The sequence below is a fragment of the Colletotrichum lupini genome, chromosome 4, assembly GCF_023278565.1.
Source record: "Colletotrichum lupini chromosome 4, complete sequence".
Lineage (NCBI taxonomy): Eukaryota > Fungi > Ascomycota > Sordariomycetes > Glomerellales > Glomerellaceae > Colletotrichum > Colletotrichum lupini.
This window is the reverse complement of record NC_064677.1, coordinates 3,304,792-3,322,295: the sequence shown is the minus strand read 5'-3', so window position 1 is coordinate 3,322,295 and position 17,504 is coordinate 3,304,792. Positions and strand designations below refer to the sequence as shown.

General features: G+C 54.0%; 7 protein-coding genes across 7 annotated transcripts; 2 read left to right on the top strand and 5 right to left on the bottom strand.

The window, feature by feature from the left end:
• Window positions 1-940: 940 nt before the first annotated feature.
• On the top strand, window positions 941-5,019 carry CLUP02_08051 (phospholipid-translocating P-type ATPase; the record flags this gene model as incomplete). Its single annotated transcript, XM_049287042.1, has 4 exons — window positions 941-3,556; window positions 3,875-4,378; window positions 4,437-4,846; window positions 4,902-5,019. The coding sequence occupies 4 exons, from the start codon at window positions 941-943 to the stop codon at window positions 5,017-5,019; spliced, it is 3,648 nt and encodes a 1,215-aa protein (XP_049144185.1).
• A 366-nt stretch (window positions 5,020-5,385) lies between these two features.
• On the bottom strand, window positions 5,386-6,996 carry CLUP02_08050 (oxidoreductase FAD-binding domain-containing protein; the record flags this gene model as incomplete). Its single annotated transcript, XM_049287041.1, has 1 exon — window positions 5,386-6,996. One exon carries the CDS (start codon window positions 6,994-6,996, stop codon window positions 5,386-5,388), a length of 1,611 nt encoding a protein of 536 aa, XP_049144184.1.
• A 638-nt stretch (window positions 6,997-7,634) lies between these two features.
• CLUP02_08049 (uncharacterized protein) lies at window positions 7,635-8,765 on the bottom strand (the record flags this gene model as incomplete). Its single annotated transcript, XM_049287040.1, has 7 exons — window positions 7,635-7,773; window positions 7,855-7,925; window positions 7,990-8,012; window positions 8,207-8,269; window positions 8,413-8,552; window positions 8,665-8,696; window positions 8,733-8,765. 7 exons carry the CDS (start codon window positions 8,763-8,765, stop codon window positions 7,635-7,637), a joined length of 501 nt encoding a protein of 166 aa, XP_049144183.1.
• Window positions 8,766-8,848: 83 nt separating this feature from the next.
• Window positions 8,849-10,488, bottom strand: CLUP02_08048 (uncharacterized protein; the record flags this gene model as incomplete). The annotated part of the gene is made up of 2 exons (XM_049287039.1): window positions 8,849-9,592; window positions 9,850-10,488. Coding segments are annotated over 2 exons (1,383 nt in total), but the record flags the coding sequence as incomplete, so codon positions are not given.
• A 383-nt stretch (window positions 10,489-10,871) lies between these two features.
• Window positions 10,872-13,566, top strand: CLUP02_08047 (uncharacterized protein; the record flags this gene model as incomplete). The annotated part of the gene is made up of 11 exons (XM_049287038.1): window positions 10,872-10,905; window positions 10,994-11,289; window positions 11,329-11,445; window positions 11,597-11,709; window positions 11,808-12,000; window positions 12,156-12,188; window positions 12,374-12,477; window positions 12,554-12,644; window positions 12,782-12,826; window positions 12,871-13,092; window positions 13,228-13,566. The coding sequence occupies 11 exons, from the start codon at window positions 10,872-10,874 to the stop codon at window positions 13,564-13,566; spliced, it is 1,587 nt and encodes a 528-aa protein (XP_049144181.1).
• Window positions 13,567-13,593: 27 nt separating this feature from the next.
• On the bottom strand, window positions 13,594-14,399 carry CLUP02_08046 (uncharacterized protein; the record flags this gene model as incomplete). The annotated part of the gene is made up of 5 exons (XM_049287037.1): window positions 13,594-13,646; window positions 13,697-13,920; window positions 13,970-14,032; window positions 14,093-14,266; window positions 14,353-14,399. 5 exons carry the CDS (start codon window positions 14,397-14,399, stop codon window positions 13,594-13,596), a joined length of 561 nt encoding a protein of 186 aa, XP_049144180.1.
• Window positions 14,400-14,481: 82 nt separating this feature from the next.
• CLUP02_08045 (fungal specific transcription factor) lies at window positions 14,482-17,177 on the bottom strand (the record flags this gene model as incomplete). Its single annotated transcript, XM_049287036.1, has 3 exons — window positions 14,482-15,513; window positions 15,661-15,991; window positions 16,060-17,177. The coding sequence occupies 3 exons, from the start codon at window positions 17,175-17,177 to the stop codon at window positions 14,482-14,484; spliced, it is 2,481 nt and encodes an 826-aa protein (XP_049144179.1).
• Window positions 17,178-17,504: the final 327 nt, after the last annotated feature.

The window sequence follows — 17,504 nt, the reverse complement described above, 5'->3', positions numbered from 1 at the left end:
GACTGAGGTGACATTGATCATCGTTCCGAGGCACCGTTTCCATGTCAATGAATAGAGGTGGCCAGTCTGGAATGGAATGTGTCACCAATTCACTAGGGAACCGTTTTTAAAGAGGAGACATAACCTACATGTGTCAGTATAGCAAGGGGAAGTATGAAGAATCCCGAGACGACTTTAGAAGAAAGAAACACGAGGTGAAAAAAGACTCAGCCAGGAAGTGTTTTTACATCAAACATGCGAGCTGCCCTCCCAACTTACCAGAGTATTCAGCCCGTGTCCCTTCAGGAAACCCAAGGGGGCCTATCCTTACATACGAAATAAGATACTTTGTTGCGATCTGTGAGATGAACTGCTCCCCGCTAGAAGGAGGGACAGCCACAGCTTACATCCGCACCCGCGGCCACCACATCTACTTTATCAGTGAAGACCGTTTGCTCACGGCCCCGGGGGTATTCGGGCAGCGAATTTACAGTGCACTAAAGGCCACGCGGCTGCCTCCGTCACTTAAAGTGCCCCCCGTGTCACCCCTGGAATACTTACTGAAAACTGGATACTGCCCGGACAGCACCCGCCCAATGAGATCGGCTCGGCCTTTCCAGGCGACCTCATCCACGCCTCTAAGCCTCCAAGACTCCAAGCCTCTCTCGGCATGCTTGCGACAACTGTATACCTTACTTGTCCTAAACACCACGACCCTTCGACGCTAAACCTGTTCATCGCAAATTCTCAACACCACCGTCGTGACTGGACATTACAGCGTTCCGTTGCGAACGCTTGAGCGCTCGCGCCATCCTCCTACCCTTTCCTACCGAAGCTATCCGATGCAGCTCTCCGAGCAACAGCACAGGCACCCTCGACCGAACTCTATCACGACTTCCCGCGCTGCGGCATCTGCCTAAAAAGTTGCTCTTTGCATATACCTCCTCCCAATGCGGGCGGGATGCCTTCTCCAACCTCCTATCGTTCCGCGGACCCGCCAGGCTCTCCAGGGAATGATTCCGATTCAGACCTCGATCTCGACATCCAGGAGCTCGACCCTGCCACAACCACAACCGATCGCACTTCTGGTCTCCTCCGACACGACCGCCAGACCACCGAACATCGATCGCCACGTATAGCACTGCGGAATCTACGCATGGGGGGCTCACGCCGAGCCGGACAAAAGGCCAGGGGATATGGCCAACTCGGCCAGGACCGTGATGGCACCAGCGAGGATGCTGAAGCACTTCTCGGCGAACCCGGAAGCTCCTCATCACGATACAGGGATGGCTCCGCTGGTGCAGGCTCCGACGATGACTCCCCTCTCCTACCCGGCGGCTCGCCTCCGAGGCGTCGATCCTTCGCCGGAGACAGATTCGAGCGACTCACTTCAAGCATAAGACTACCGAGCTTCATGTCAAACTCAGGGGCGCAAGAACCGGACAAGGACGATGCCCAGGACCAAGATGAAGACGATCCATCGAGCGCCCGCCTCATTGCCGTAGGGTCCTCCCAAGCGACGAGATTTCCGCCGAACCTTATATCGAACGCCAAGTACACAGCTCTTACGTTTCTGCCCGTCACTCTGTATAACGAGTTCTCCTTCTTCTTCAACATGTACTTCTTGCTTGTGGCTTTGTCGCAAGCAATCCCTCAACTGCGGATTGGTTACCTTACGACTTACGTGGCGCCTTTGGCATTTGTACTCTTCATTACCATGGGAAAGGAGGCATACGACGATATCGAAAGACGAAGACGAGACAACGAGGCCAATGCAGAGGCATACACCGTCTTATCTTTCGATGAGCCGGGTCGTGGCATGGCTTCTGCACAACGGACACACAAGAGGCTCAAGTCGGATTCCATGAGGAAGAAGGGCAAGAACTCGGCGGGCCTGAGAGACAGACTTTCGGATATTCAAGAGGAAGAGGAACGTGCTGAGGGAGAGGGATCGATCGCCCAGCCATCCTCGTCTGTCCGTGAGCTCAGCCGTAAGTCGCGCGACCTTAAAGTCGGCGATGTCCTTGTTCTAGGCAAGGGTCAACGAGTTCCTGCCGACGTTGTGATTCTGAAGTGCATCACGTCGGAGACAACTACAGAGGCGCCAGTGATGGAGGTGATCGCGGAAGAAGAGTCGTTGCTAGTCGATGCAGAGGAGGATCAGTCGAAAGCGCCTCAGATTTCCGATTCCAAGGGGAAAGAACCCGAGAGCAACGATGCTGGCGGTGGTGCCGCTGGCGAAACATTCATCCGAACTGATCAACTTGATGGAGAAACGGATTGGAAGCTGCGTCTGGCATCCCCCCTGACGCAAAACTTGACAACGGAGGAGTTTGTTCGCCTACGGGTAACAGGGGGCAAGCCGGACAGAAAGGTCAACGAGTTCATTGGCACAGTCGAGCTGCTACCCAGCAAACGTGATGCCCAAAGCCAGCAAGGCGCGCTCAACGGAGATGAGGGCAACTCGGCTCCTTTGTCGATAGACAACACGGCCTGGGCGAACACAGTCATCGCCTCGAACGCCACTACCCTTGCTGTCATCATGTACACGGGACCTCAGACGAGGTCAGCGCTGTCGACTGCGCCCTCGCGATCCAAGACCGGGCTTTTGGAGTACGAAATCAACTCACTTACCAAGATTTTATGCGCTTTAACTTTGGCGCTTTCTATCATCCTTGTGGCGCTGGAAGGTTTCGAAAACACCAAACAGAATGTTTGGTATATCAAGATTATGCGATTCCTCATTCTTTTCTCGACTATCGTGCCCATTAGTCTGCGCGTCAACCTCGACATGGGCAAGAGCGCCTACTCTTGGTTCATTCAACGAGACCCCGGCATTGCTGGAGCTGTTGTACGGACGAGTACAATTCCGGAAGATCTAGGAAGAATTGAGTATCTTCTCAGTGACAAAACTGGCACACTGACCCAAAACGAGATGGAGATGAAGAAGATACATGTCGGCACCGTTTCCTATGCTAACGAGGCCATGGATGAAGTCACATCATACGTCAAGCAAGGATTCCACATTCAACCTACCACCGACCCTTCGTCGCGCACCATGTTAATCACGCCTTCTTCGACATTTGCCAACGCGTCAAACGTGGGTGCAACTCGCACAAGGAGAGAAATTGGCACCCGTGTCCGAGATGTGGTTCTCGCTCTGGCTCTATGCCACAACGTGACGCCAACAACAGAGGAGGAAGACGGAAAGACCATCGTTTCTTACCAGGCTTCCTCCCCTGACGAGATCGCCATCGTTCGCTGGACTGAATCTGTCGGACTTCGCCTCGCCTATCGAGATCGCACCAGCATGATTCTTGAGTCGACGGAGAACGGCCGTGAGATTGTGCGCGTGCGTATTCTTGACGTCTTCCCTTTCACCTCCGAGGGTAAGCGCATGGGCATCATTGTTCAGTTCTTCGATCAGACTCAGTCGACGGTGCCGAACCTCGCCAACAGCGAAATCTGGTTCTATCAAAAGGGTGCTGACACAGTCATGAGCCCCATTGTGGCTGAGAACGACTGGCTTGACGAAGAAACCTCTAACATGGCTCGAGAGGGCCTGCGTACACTTGTGGTTGGTCGGAAGCGCTTGTCTTACGAGCAGTACAAGGAGTTTACCGGCAGCTATCAAGCAGCTTCTCTGGCTATCGCTGGACGAGACGCTGGTATGCAACGTGTTGTGGCTCAATACCTTGAGCGCGATCTGGAGCTTCTCGGCGTCACGGGTGTGGAGGACAAGCTACAAAAGGATGTAAAGCCATCTTTGGAGCTTTTGAGAAACGCAGGCATCAAGATTTGGATGTTGACTGGTGACAAGGTCGAAACAGCTCGATGCGTCGCCGTCAGCTCCAAGCTTGTCGCTCGTGGCCAGTACATCTACACAGTTTCCAAGCTTAAGAAGAAGGATAACGCGCAAGATCACCTCGATTTCCTCCGTGGCAAGACGGATTCTTGTCTCTTGATTGACGGCGAGAGTCTGGCCCTCTTCCTCACCCACTTCAGGATCGAATTCGTCTCCGTGGCTGTGCAACTCCCGACGGTTGTTGCATGTCGGTGCTCGCCCACGCAGAAAGCCGAGGTTGCCAAGCTGATTAGGGAGTACACCAAGAAGAGGGTGTGCTGTATTGGTGACGGAGGCAACGATGTTTCCATGATTCAAGCAGCAGACGTCGGTGTTGGTATTGTTGGCAAAGAAGGTCGACAAGCTAGTTTGGCGGCAGACTTCTCGATTGAGCAGTTCTACCACCTGACTAAATTGCTTGTCTGGCACGGGCGCAACAGTTACAAGCGCAGTGCTAAGCTCGCTCAGTTTGTCATCCATCGTGGATTGATCATTGCGGTCTGCCAGACAATGTACAGTATTGCCATCAAATTCGAGCCCGATGGTCTCTACAAGGTATGCCAACTTCTTCTGGTTGCGCACATCCATTTCTTTTGCTAACGTCTACTTGTAGGATTGGCTTCTCGTCGGCTACTCTACCGTGTATACTGCATTCCCCGTTCTCTCTCTTGTCCTTGATAAGGATGTGGACGAAAACTTGGCAAACTTGTACCCGGAACTGTACAAAGAGCTCACTTCCGGCCGTTCCCTGTCTTATCGTACCTTTTTCGTCTGGGTTGCTGTTTCGATCTATCAAGGCTGTACTATCCAAGGTCTGTCACAGCTCTTGACCGAAGTCGACGGACCCAAGATGGTGGCGGTCTCGTACACCGTACTAGTTCTCAATGAGCTACTCATGGTCGCCATCGAGATCACGACGTGGCACCCTGCCATGATCATCTCCATTGTTGGCACGTTTCTGATTTATGTCGGCTCCGTGCCGTTCCTTGGTGGTTACTTTGATCTCCAGTTCATCATCACTTTGTAAGTCTACTTGCGTCCATGCTTCATCAGAACTCCGTAGACTAACACGATGCAGGGGATTCATCTGGCGCGTCCTCGCCATCGCGGCGATATCTCTCATCCCACCCTATGCGGTGAAGCTCATCAGGAGGACGATGAAGCCGCCCTCGTATAGAAAAGTGCAGAGCACGTAGACATTAGCGTGTTTAGTTATCATTGTTGTATGAGATCTTCTTTGTATCTATCTTCAAAGCTCTGTGTTAGGGCGTCTGGGATCGGTGTCAGCGAACGGATCCGCGGCCATTCAAAGGGAACGGCCGCTGCGGTTTTTGCATTATTAGGCGGAGTTTGACGGGGGGACCTGGGAAACTGTTCTTTCCCAACTTTGTACGGCATTATTTGGATGGAACTATCGACAGCCCAGAAGAATTAGACAGCGTTATCGAAACTTGAGTTTATTGGGCAACGTCCTGCTCCCTTCTTTTGCCTCGGTGTGTTTTACATGGCTTCGCTCTATGAGATGAGAAATGAAACCCCTCACCCTGGTGAGTTTTTTACTCCTACAACTTGAGAACAATCCAGTCCTTCAAGATATCCGGGTTCCGCCTCTGCATCGCGCCCAACCTCCCCCCCACAGGCCCTTGCAGCTGCCCGCCGTCCCGCCACAGCTTGGCGCCAGCGTACGCCTGGACGAAACCCTCGGGCCCGGAAACCACAAAGACGTTCTTTCCCCGCGGCGCGGCGTCGTCGGCGGAGCAAGCGCAGTCGTCCTGCTTGAAAAGGCTTCTCTTCCCGGCGTTGGGCGCGCCGTCGACCATGCCGACGTGTGCTGTCTGAGAGTGGAATCTGCAGCCTTCAACGGCGTGTGTCGGCGTTGTACCGGCAGAAGTCGTGGGGGAGGATTGGAGAGTGAGCGCGGCGGAGAGGTCTGCTTCGCGGACGGCGGTGCCTTCTTGGTCTACTACCACGCGGACGTCGAGCTTGTCGCCGTATTTTACTTTGAGGGCGAGGAGGTCCCTGCTTATAGGCGAGGGGGCGGCGAGTGTATCTGCGGAGAGGAGGGCCTCGGCCTGGGATCCGGGGGTGTTTGTCGATGATGAAGAGAAGGGATTCCACCAGCTTCCCGACGGCGACGATGACGACGGTTTCACCTGTGGCGGCACGGCTTGGCCTCCGGCCAGTTGCTCCCGAATCTCATCGCGGCTCCTGACGGCCCAGAAGATGGTCATGGACGGTCCGTCTGCGAGCGGGAGGACGGCGTGCGCGGCTTGTAGTGCGCTCGCGATGCCTGTTCCGCCTGCGAGGAACACGACGCGGTCGCCTCGTTTGCCCAGGCGGGAGCGGAGGTCGAACTCGCCGTGTGGACCGCGGAGTTCGACTTTATCGCCCTTTGTTGCCGGGCCATCTGATGGTGAGGAAGGGGGTGCTAGACGGCTCAGATATGTTGAAACTTCACCCCCTCGCACGGCGCGAACGTAGAGGCGGAGAGTGTCCTCGTCATGCGAGGAGCCCGGGACGGGAGGGAGGGGCGTATACTCCCTCGCGACCTGGATCTGAGGCTGCTTCACCTCTACGCACCATAGGTCGAAGATGTCCCAGAGGGAGGATACGCTTGGGACGTTGCTGCTGTGGGACGAAGGCGGTGCCTTGAGGGTTAGGATGAAGGAGGTCGGGGAGACCTGCTCGCGGGCGACGACGTCAAAGGGGATGAACTTGCGGGCTGGGCCGAGGGCTGTTTGCTCGGCTGGGTCGTTGGATTGCGGGGTGGAGGGGAAGAGCCATTGGGCGTCCCATGCTATACCGCCCACTGCGAGGAGGATGAGAACGGGGAGGTAGCGGGGGCTTATGAAGGTTCTGGCCCTGCGTTTCGTGGGGCGATGAGGTTGAGGGGCGGTGGGTGAAGGTGTCGTGGATTTGAGGCGATGGTGACGCGTTGTTATGAAGGATGAGAGTGCGGGTGGTGATGTTGGTGTCGTACGCCGGTTCGCCCAGGCTGAAGAATGGCGAGATGGTTGTGTTAGATGCAGTGAAGTTGTTGCCGGTGTCATTGACCGGGATGCAGCTGCGGCGGCCGGAGTGGCACGGAGCTGAGGTCGGATGTGAGTGAGTGAGCGCCCCGCGATCGGCCGGAGAGCCGCACCGCCGGCAGAGATGAATGTAGAAGCTCCCATCAGCTTTCTCGGCACCACCTGATCTGCCTCAGGGTAGGAACTTTCTGAACAGATCGGCGCGTAGCTTCTCTGGTAATCTCTTTCGAAGTGACGTGCAGCGGATAGTAACGAAAGTCGATGATGAAAGCTCCGAGTGGGCTAGTTCCGCTGAGCGAAATGGAGATGCGCACGGTCACGTGAGACCCTTGTTTGACTGTGGTCAAGAAACACTTACACATCCGGGAACGATGGACATATGTGTTTGACATTGTTTTGACGTCGTCAATACTTGATTGAATGTAAATGTAGATTCAAGTAGTTTTGGGTATGATAAGGCATAGTAAGGTGTACTACTTCGACGTTGGGTTTTTACGTGACGCTGTCACAAATGCCATGAGTGTGACTCGAACCAGAAATCGCATCAGGTGCCTCGAGGCAAGGAATACTTAACTATGCAGCATTCATAAACTCTTTGCACATAATCTGCTACTCAGAAGAGGAGGGGAAGATGCACAGATTCCATATGGCTCCTCTATTCTCAAGCTTCAAGTTACACAAGTTGGTATGTTAGTAGAGGTCGGAATGAACTCTCTGCTGTCCCTGGTCGGCTTATGAGGGTGTTGTTTTTTTATAAATGACACTGTCTCAGATCCTTTAGATCAAATCCTAGTCCAGAGGAGCTTCCTATCAACTACTGAGAATGTGGCACCTGAAAACCGGCTCTCGCACTTCTGTGGGTAGGTGTTAGTGATCTCATCAGTTCGCACATTGAATCTCGCATTCCAGCTCAGCCATGCTCTCAAATCACGCGAGCAGAGCATAAAAATACGTCCGTAAATTAAGATGGCCGACTGTCCTTTGACCATCGAACTGGCGAACCTTGGAGCCGGATTACTGATTGATGGAGTTCCTGACAGGTGGAAAATTACCCCCCAGTTACGAGTAGAGAACTACAGCCTCAAGTCCAGAAGTATCTTCCCTCTCTTCTCGGTGTTTGAGGATATTAGTACTCACGAATACGTGCACAGGGGTGGACACTATAGGGAGAAGGTGAAGGTGGTTCTAAAAAGTTGCACCTTGGATAGAGAGTCTTAACGGGTTTTCACAGTCTTGGCTGTTGTGCTTTTAGTTTTCTTTTGTTATTCTTTTTTCTCATTAGAGCGCATCGAAGCAGTGTTTCGCTGTTTGTAATTCGCGTCGGCATTCCTTAACGTCATGACCCTCAACTAACATTTTTCAAAGGTTGGCTGCGGGCTGATTGTGCTCTCAAGCAAGTCAAAACGTACTGTGGGCTCTAAAATTTGTCGTTGTCATCATCAAGCTCATTGAACGATCTCATATTACTCTTTATAACTTCATGCCACTCTTCATGGCCTCGAATCACCTTTTACGGTCTCGTATCACTGGTCACAGCGTTACCAAAGAATGTTTACTCACGAATACGTTCGGGGACACGAGTATCGTAGCGTGAAGGATGCCTCGATCTTGCTCGATGGCGGCCACTGACCTTGGGCTCAAGAATTGGCAACAAGTAGAATGGCCTCTCTCCCCTGGAGCGCAAGAAGCTGCGTCTTCCACTACCTTGATGAGGCCAGAAAACTATCTTTGTTCGAGGGAATGGAGGAGAGGTCGAGAGCCCTGCTTATATAGCATCTGAGTATCTAGTAGGCGGTCTTTATGATGATGAACGTGTTTCTGCCCTTGAAGTCTTTCATGCGAATCTTGAAAATCTGCGTCTAGGATATTCAAATCTCCACCCAGTCGGAGAAACACAAAACCCCTTGTGCCATCGTGGAGATGTCCCGCACTCTATGTTATGATACAAGCAACTCTTACACCCAGCCAGCTTCCCCATGCAAACACATCCACTCTGTCAGAGCCTGATGATCTTTCTATCCTCATCAATACCACCCCGGAACATGTCAGCAACGACTCGGCCCCCGAGAACCGTCTCGTTGACGATACCTTCAACATGCTTCGGCTCAACCCGACCATACCAGATCCCCTTCCCGGCCAGAGGATGCTTCTCCCCATTAGCCATGAGCTGCCCGGGCGGGATATAGATAATGATATTCCCCGCAAACTTGTGCCCGCCAATATGGCTAATCAACCCAACCCTCGCCGACATTTTCTGAAACCTCCTCTCACCGTCCTCAGACGCCTCAGGCACCGCAATCCTCCCAGCCCCCTCACCACTCTCATCAACCACAACAGGTCCCCTCAAAACACCAACCCCAACCCCCTCAAACCTCCTCTCAAACTCGTCCCTCAACACGGGCCCCATGACGCCGCACCGCATATCCCGCCCGCCGTGCCCGCAAATCAAAACCAGCACCTCCTCCACGTCCCGAACCCCGTACAGCAGCGACCGGTAGGCCTCCTTGCGCGTCAGCCGGTCCCGGTGGACGGGCGACAGGCTCCCGTCGTGCATCTTGTGCAGCTTCTCGGGCAGCAGGTAGCCCTTTGCGAGGGCCTGGACGCTGTCGAAGCTGACGCGCGGTAAGAAGGGCACGTACTTGAAGCTCGGGAGGAGGTAGGCGCTCGTGGTCTGCAGCTCGCTCCGCTGGGGCACGGAGGAGGGGAAAGAGGCGTTTAGGGTTGAGATGTTGTGCCAGGGCTGTTGGTTTGGCGGGAGGTTTCACTTACCGTCAGCCCAAGGTGTTCTCATACAATCTTGAATAAAGGTCCGCGAGAGACGTAAGGAAGAATCTTCACGGCACCAAGAGACATAACTGACGATGCTCCAGAATGTGCTGGGTCCCAGAAATCCACGAGGCACGTACACTCGTACGTGCGTTCCAAGTATTAACTGCCCCATAGCAACAGCTACGGAAATAGAAGAAGAACGAGAAGATCATCGAGAGAAAAACTTACATCGCTATACTCCCCCCCGCGGCCAAACAACTCCTTCAAATCCGCCGCGAGGTTATCCCCGCTATTCTCCTCCTCGATCCTCGACACCCAATCGTCCTGCCCCGTGCACACGAGCACCTGCTCGGCGTACCCCGAGACGACGCCGTTGAGCGGGCTCTTGAAGTCAATGTCCAAGCCCTCGGGCATCGCCGGCGTCGCGGCGCAATCGCACGTCGGCGACGGACATGTCGGGACGAGCTCGAACGGCGGCGGAGGCGCCGATGGCCTGCTTGCCTGCGGCCTTGCCTTCGACTTTGGGGACGAGGACGATGATGGCGATGCTGAAGATGACCAGAAGCTCACGCTGGTAGTGAAGGTGCGCTGCTGCCGCTGCTGCTGCTGCCGCCGCCGCGTCGGTAGCGATGACGTTGATGACGACACGGACGGGGATGAGATGGCCGCCGCGCGATGGCCTCGCGTGAGACGCGGTGCGGCTCTCGCTATCGAATGCATCATGTCCCTTTCGATATGTGATACCCGGATACGTCTCTTCGCCAATGCAATGCCAAGTGTGCACTCTTTTACTATGCCGGGATTCCGACGAGATGCCGGGCGTGCGTGTACCAGAAGGGGGGTGGTGAGTGGCGTCCGCGACACCTCACTCAGACACAGAGCCGCGATCGACGTCACCAATCGAACAGGAAGAGAGAACAAAAAAACGGGTCAGTTTTCATCAGATGCACGAGTACCTCCATACGATGAATAATACGACAAGTTTCCGCGGGATCGTAAAAAGGTGCCCCGGTGAGTTGAGGGAGTGCGAACTTCGCAAGATGAGGCGCAGATTGGTAATTGGCAATTGCAGACAGGTATCCATATCTCTCTCTCGGTAGTTGATTCACTCAAAAAAGTTCAAGCCCCTCGGCGCTCGCTGCGGACCTTGGCCCCGGCGCCGAGCGGGAGTGAGAGAGACCGGGACACCTCGAAAAGGCTACCCGAAACCCCCGGCGGGGATTTTGAAATTCTGTGGCGCCCGCGTAGCGATGCGATTCATGCGGCTGTCTGATCACTTCTCTTGTTGGTGGGCTTCTACATAGTACACAGTAATGCACAGTAAAATGGTAATGTTAGGTAATCCCTCATTTCTCACTGGCGCGGCCGATAGCCGGCGGGGAGATGGAGAGCCCACCACCTGTCCAGTACCGATGTACTATGTATGTACGGATAGGTACCTTGGCCTGTAATGTCCCCACGTTCCCCGATGTTTTCCTGCTTCTCGAGAACGGGTATCGCCGGCCGGCCGGTACTGTAAAAGTTTATGTCCGGCTGACACATCCCTATCATTCCGCTACGGACACAGCTTCTCTATTCTACGATACTACATATCTCTCGCTGTCGTATGCGGCTTTGCACGTGAAAGCAAATTTCCGTATCCGAACCCCGTCTGCCCGTTTCCAGGGGGTGAGAAGGGGGGGGGGGGTGAACTCCGAAGGTCGTCAGTCCCGAGGCCCGGAGGAGGGTGAGGTAAGCAAAAAACGCAAACGGGCCCCCGTCAAGGGTAGTTCATCCGCCTCGGAGCCGAATTTCGGATTACACCATGATCCTTCCATCGTCCATGTACGGAGTACTTCGTACCGTCCTACGAGGGCCTTACCGAGTTCGGGCGGGAAACCGATTGAGTGAAAGACAAACGAGCAGCGCACGGGCAGAAAATGGGCAGGTAGCTTTCCAGGTTTCTTGTGCTCCGGACACTAAGTATGTAGTGTAGTATCCATATAGCGCGCGCGGGAAACCCTTCACCCCTGGCCTGAATCCATGGAACCTATTTGATTTTCTATCCGCCCATATTCAGGGATTCCACGACTCCACGACCGGGGCGTGGTAATGTGGGAGACCGGACAGACACAGACGCAGAGAAAACGGGCAAAACAGGGCCTCATTGTGAAAAGAGTTGGTCGGACATTGAACACCAGAGCCAGCCTCCCATCAATCCAGCGCACATTTACCCGGCATCTCATTCAGAAACCCCGAAGTAGGCTGGGGGGCCCGGGGGCTGGACCTGAACCTGCACTCTTGTTAAACGACGGGATGCCGAAGAACAACTCGCGTTTTCTCTCTCAATCTCAAATCCCAATCTCGATTTCACCGACCACGACCAGCTACAACGACCGGGTATCGCTCCCGGAGTGAATGCAAATCTCATCCGACTGGAGCGCAACCGTTCAAGAGGACTTTCTCCGACCTAGACTAGGAAATAGTAAATACTAGCAAAACCGTCGGCGCACTGTATAAAGCGGCAAAAAGCTCCTGATTGTCCCGTCGTCCAGTCCACGGCCCGGAAGTCAACGGCATCTAGCCCAGTGTGCCCCTAAAAGCTTGGCGATCGCGACACGAGGAGCGGAGAATTCGCAATCAACCTATTGATAGATGGCTCACAAAACGAATGACGCGCCCACTGAAAGTATACGAATATAGATAAGATCCGTATCCGTTCAACTACCTAAATAACAGCGGATTATCCGTAGCTCAGTGTGAGAGATCTCAGATCCGGTTATTCCCATCCCCCGTGTCCGTGTCTGACTTGACTCTGGCACCTCTGCACATCATGGCCCAAGCTTCCGAGACCATGTCTTATAAGCCGGCAGGCAGGTATGGGAAGGGGGGGGGGAAGCGGAGTGGGGGATTGAGACATGGGAAATCGCAAGGGCAAGACACAAACTACCAGAACCGGGCGAAATCAAATCATTGTGCCGCTCTTTTCGGGAAGCGGGAGTTTTAAAGTAGGGAGCGACCAACTGAGCAAGTCAGGGTGGAATGTGTGTTGTGGTCCGTGGATGGCATGGCCCACTAGGATCATGAAATAAATGGATGGGATGAGATGGAGGGAGGGGGCTAGGAACTTGGGAGAGACGATCGGAGGAGGGAACAGCACACACACCCTCTCTCTCAAAAGCCGCTTTTCTCTCTCCCCTTCCTGATTACCATCCCTCATCTTCCTGTAAGTGAACATGTACTCCATACGTGCAGACAGTAAGGGTACAGATACCGTTGACCTGGCAAGACCCCTCGACGACTCTCGTCTTCCGCGCCTATCCAAGCCCTCCGCGTACCGTACCCATGCAGAAAAATCAACAGAACAGCAACTGCAAGTACTCTGTACAGGGGGGACGAGAAAGCAAAGATGCAAAGAAGAAGATGAGATGGAAAAAAATGCAGAAAAGTAACCGATCCCTTCCCCAAGATCCAGCAGGCTCAAAGCCAAGGGTACGGGAAGAAAAGAAGAAGAAAAAAAAGGGAGGGGGAGGAGGGGGCAATGGTGATTGAGACTTTTGAGTTGTTTGGCACTTTTCCTCCTTCTTTTCTTCCTATTTCTCCCTAGTAAAATCTGCACATCTGCAGAGTCGTATGTACCGAGACGAGACCAACAGCGAAGGGGAGAAGGAAATAAAAAAAGAGAGACACCGCATTGCATTGCATGTCGTATCTGCTTTCGTGCAGCACCGCGAGATTGGACTCTCCACTGAGGGATGCCGAGGGGCAACAGCGTACTGCGTACATACTTGCTTCAGAATCTGCGTGCTAAGGTATTTTCTGCACCATCAGCAGGAGCTGGCGGTGGTGGTGGTCGTCTCCACGACCGGTGTGTGGTTCCGCCTCACCGGTCCGACAACCCGATTCAGGTCGTCGTTGGTTCGCTCGCGGTTCCGCTCCAACGACTTTTTGTTCGCCAAGAACTAGCTCAGGTATCCGTAGGCAGGATCGAAACTAGACAAGGTTCCGTTGAACGTGCAAGTGAAGGTTGATCGAGGTTACAAAAACTTTGCAGAGAGTTGTGGCAAAAAAAAAAAAAACAGAAACGAAAAAGGACCGCCGTCATCAGCCCCCGTCGTCTTTCCTCTCTCTTTGCTGACCCTAGGTACTCGTGTGGTGTAGGTATCGGCTGAGACCGCCCTCTTTCTCAGCCCCAGCTCCTGTCTACCGCTGATCATGGTCAAGTACCTGAGGTAGAGTTGCATCCCGGGATTTAGACGCACCGTTGAGAAGCCGAGCCGACACATACCGCATGCCGCCTTCCGCATGCCAATCATGCGACTGACCTGAGACATGCAGACCGATCCCTCCCCCATTCTGCAGTGTTCACGGTACAAAGGGATGACATAGGGCAGAACAAGATGGAGACTGTGTGCGTGCTTCGGCCAAAGTGCTTGGGTGGTGTGTTCTCATCGCCCCTCTTTCGTCTACATACTGTAGGTATCGTGTTTACATGTCATGTTGCCTAGGGTGTCCTCCATAGGCTGCCTGCCAATATTCTCTCAACCACATGGGGCACACGTCCTGTTCCTCTTCTCGGCTGCGCTCGGCCGTTGCGTTGGTTCCTTGGATTGATATCCTCATATACAGGGTATATAATGTTACATAGATGAACGAGAGCAACTGTCTGCATATACAGCCGTACTGTTAACAGTCTCTCCGATCTCGGGTTAAAAGCAGAAAAATTGCAATTGTCCAAATGCGCCCTCCAACTCCGTGAAATGCAATGCAAATTTGAAAATGACAGAAATGGCAACCATGGTTGCGGAAGTATGTCTTTCAGCCCCGCGTGTAAACACTGTCCGCGATAGGCCAGTATGTCGTGTCCATCGGATCCTTCATTTACCAGCATTTGCCCTCGTTTCCGTTGGCGAACACTGCTGCGCCAACCGATGGTGTTGCTCCGGGCTGAAGATCTTGCAGAAGACGTAGAGCGTCGTGTCGATGTTCCAGTGCGGCCCGATGAATTCGTGCCTCGTCCCAAACCATACTTGCAGCTTCGACTATCGCGTTTGCAACGGCCAATTGATCCAAAAGCATAGGAAGGTCTGATAATAAACCCTGGGCAGTGAGAACGTCGGCAGCCTCCAGTATCACATGGCTCATGAATGGAGGAGGCGCGCTCAGTGGGGTTCGCCGAGCTTGGAGTAGTGCTTTCAACATGCCCGTGATCTGCAGTACCTGTTTAGCTTCCTCTTGGATCCCCGAGAGGTATGACATCCGTTTTGCTGCCGAGATTCGGCTTGAGGCGTACGAGTGTCGGTGAACCTTTACGAGACCGTGGTGGAACAGAAGATGAATCGTAAGGAATGTGCTGAGGGTCCCAGCCTGAGCAGCCAGGTCCATTTTGCTTGGGCTGTAGGTAAACTGCCCAGGAAGTGATCCACGCCAGCTGAGTAGCCTTCTGACAGAGCTTTCGACAATTATTGCTGGCTCTCCATCCGAGGGCAAACCGTGTTCATTCCTGTAGACGCTAGACATGATGTCTCCCCTGATGACCACTAGCTGGAGATGATAGGCTGTTGAGGGTAAACGTTGATCCGCCATTTTAAACGAGCTCGAACCGAGCGCTGAACAGAAAGGTGCCTGAGAAGCCAGTCGACTTTGAAAGACATCCGATTCGCATGGTAACCGGATGAATATGTCTATCGAGACGGCCGCACTGATCAAATCGTTTGCTTCGCAGGCTCTAGACGTAGACATGTAATAGACCGCCAGGAGTAGTCGAGATTGCGCAAGCTGAAGGCTGGGTGGGAGCTGTTGCTGCGCATACCGTGCGAACTGAGCGTATTCGGAGGCGATTGTTCTTGGACCACCTGACAAGGTGATCCCAACGTCGAGGATGCTATAGGTGAGCATCAGGTCTTCTGGAGACTTTGTGTGAGCATTACCAGTCAATTGGAATTGAAACGGTGTCTTTGGCAAGAAACAAAGGGCCATGGTGCTGTCCGTGTGTACGAAGGAGGAGATTACGGTGCTAATTGACTGCGGGTCGGAAACCTACGGGTCTGATTGCCATACTCGGTGAAGCACGTCCTCGTGGATCCGAGGGAGCTCAACTGGCTGGCGGTGTTGCCAGGCGTTGACCTTTGCCGTCTCGAGCGTCCGGCTCACCAAGGCGGAAGAGTCGCTCGGCATCGAGGGGTACGAGTCGAAACCGAGGCGCATCCTCTTGTGAGGCATCGAGGGCTCTGGACTGGGCTGACGGTACGTGGTTCGAGGAGAAACAGACGCGCTGGAGTTGCTCCCAGGTCGGTGCATGTCGTTCGAGTTGGCCGAGCCTCCCAGACGCCTCAAGTCCTCTGGTTCAGCAGGAGGCGTTGATGGGGAGGTGTTGTGGCCACCTCGTGGTCTGTAAAAGCCATCTCCATGTCAGTAAAGTAATGAAAAGATGGCGAGCTGCTTGTTGAAACCACTTACGCGTTCTTGAACTTGCAGATCCGGCCAAATTTCTCGCATTGAACGCAGCGAGGATAGTCAGGGTCGCACTTGATTTTCTTCTCCCTGCAGGTGACACACGCAATCGCCAGTCTCTTCCTTGGCTTCCCTGCCTTTGTGACACCCCAGTGAGCGTTGACTGCCTCGCCATCAATAACCGTCTTGCAGTGACTTCCATCATCGTAGAAATAACACATCCCTTCACCCGGCACTTCGGCGGCACGAACGAATCGTGGGAGAAAGTGACTCCCCGTCCATATCTTGGGGCCGAGACCATCCTTCGATGGGATTCCTTCCGAGGTCGTTGTACTGGCAGACGCCGATGCCTGCAAAAGACCAGGCCCGGAAGGGGAGCGCTGATCCCGGTAAGAAGAGCCAGAGTCTTTATTGCTGGAATACTGGTAGGACATCCTGTCATGTGAAGCCCGTAGTGGGGGTTGGTTCTCTCTGGATACCAAGGCGTACTCATGCTTTCCAGCGTCATGATGCATCGACCACTTGCTTCCCAAACCGACGTCAGATCTCGACTCGGGACGCATATTTTCGGATTCGCGGTATCTCGGTGACCCAGGGCCGGAAAAGGAACGGGACAAGCCATGCAAGGCCTGCCTCTCGTGGTCGTACCTGGCATCGTAGGTACTCCGTGGCTGGGACATCGTTGGAGAGCTTTCCTGAGGCGGGAAGTACGATGTGGCATAAGAGCGATCATTGTGAGGTTGCGGCATACGCGGGCGGTCCAAGGGAGACGTCGCCGGGTAAGGGGCCGGCCGCTCGGTCAGCGGAGAATGCAACGGCCGGAGTGGTGGAGGAGGTCCAAACAGACTGCTCAGTGATGGCAGTTGCTGGCGAGGAGCGCTTTGTGTCGAATCCTTACGGGACGAACCGCCTTCAGCACCTTTGCCGGCAGTCGACACATCGACCGCCGAGCCATGTTCGTAGTTGGACATGGCAGGGGATATGGGGCCAAACCTGGCGTCCCAGAGCTTTTCGGCAGGAGGAGATGGCCTGGAGGAGTAAGATGATGATGATGGGCTAACCAGCCCGGGCGGAGAGTCTGGGGCGGCCAAACGGGGATGAGGTTCCAGAGCTAGTATACCCATTGAGAAGGCGAATTGATGCCGTAGATGGGAGAGCCGTTTGGCATTGGCGACCTTGAGCACCTCGGGATGCAGTTGAGTCGAAGTTCACGGCCTCGACAGGCAAACAGCAAAGCCGGGAGAAGGCACGGGCAGGTTATATTGCTCAGGTCAAGATTCAAGCTAACAAAACCGGGCTGGCACACAGCTGGTATTAAGGTTTTATGCCACGTCCGGGGTGGCTTGAGAGAGAGGAGTCCAATGACCGAAAGGTCGTCAAAGATGCTCGTACAGGAATGCGGAGTGTCGGTGATATGGCGAGATCGATGAGACGGTCGATTTGAGAAGTGC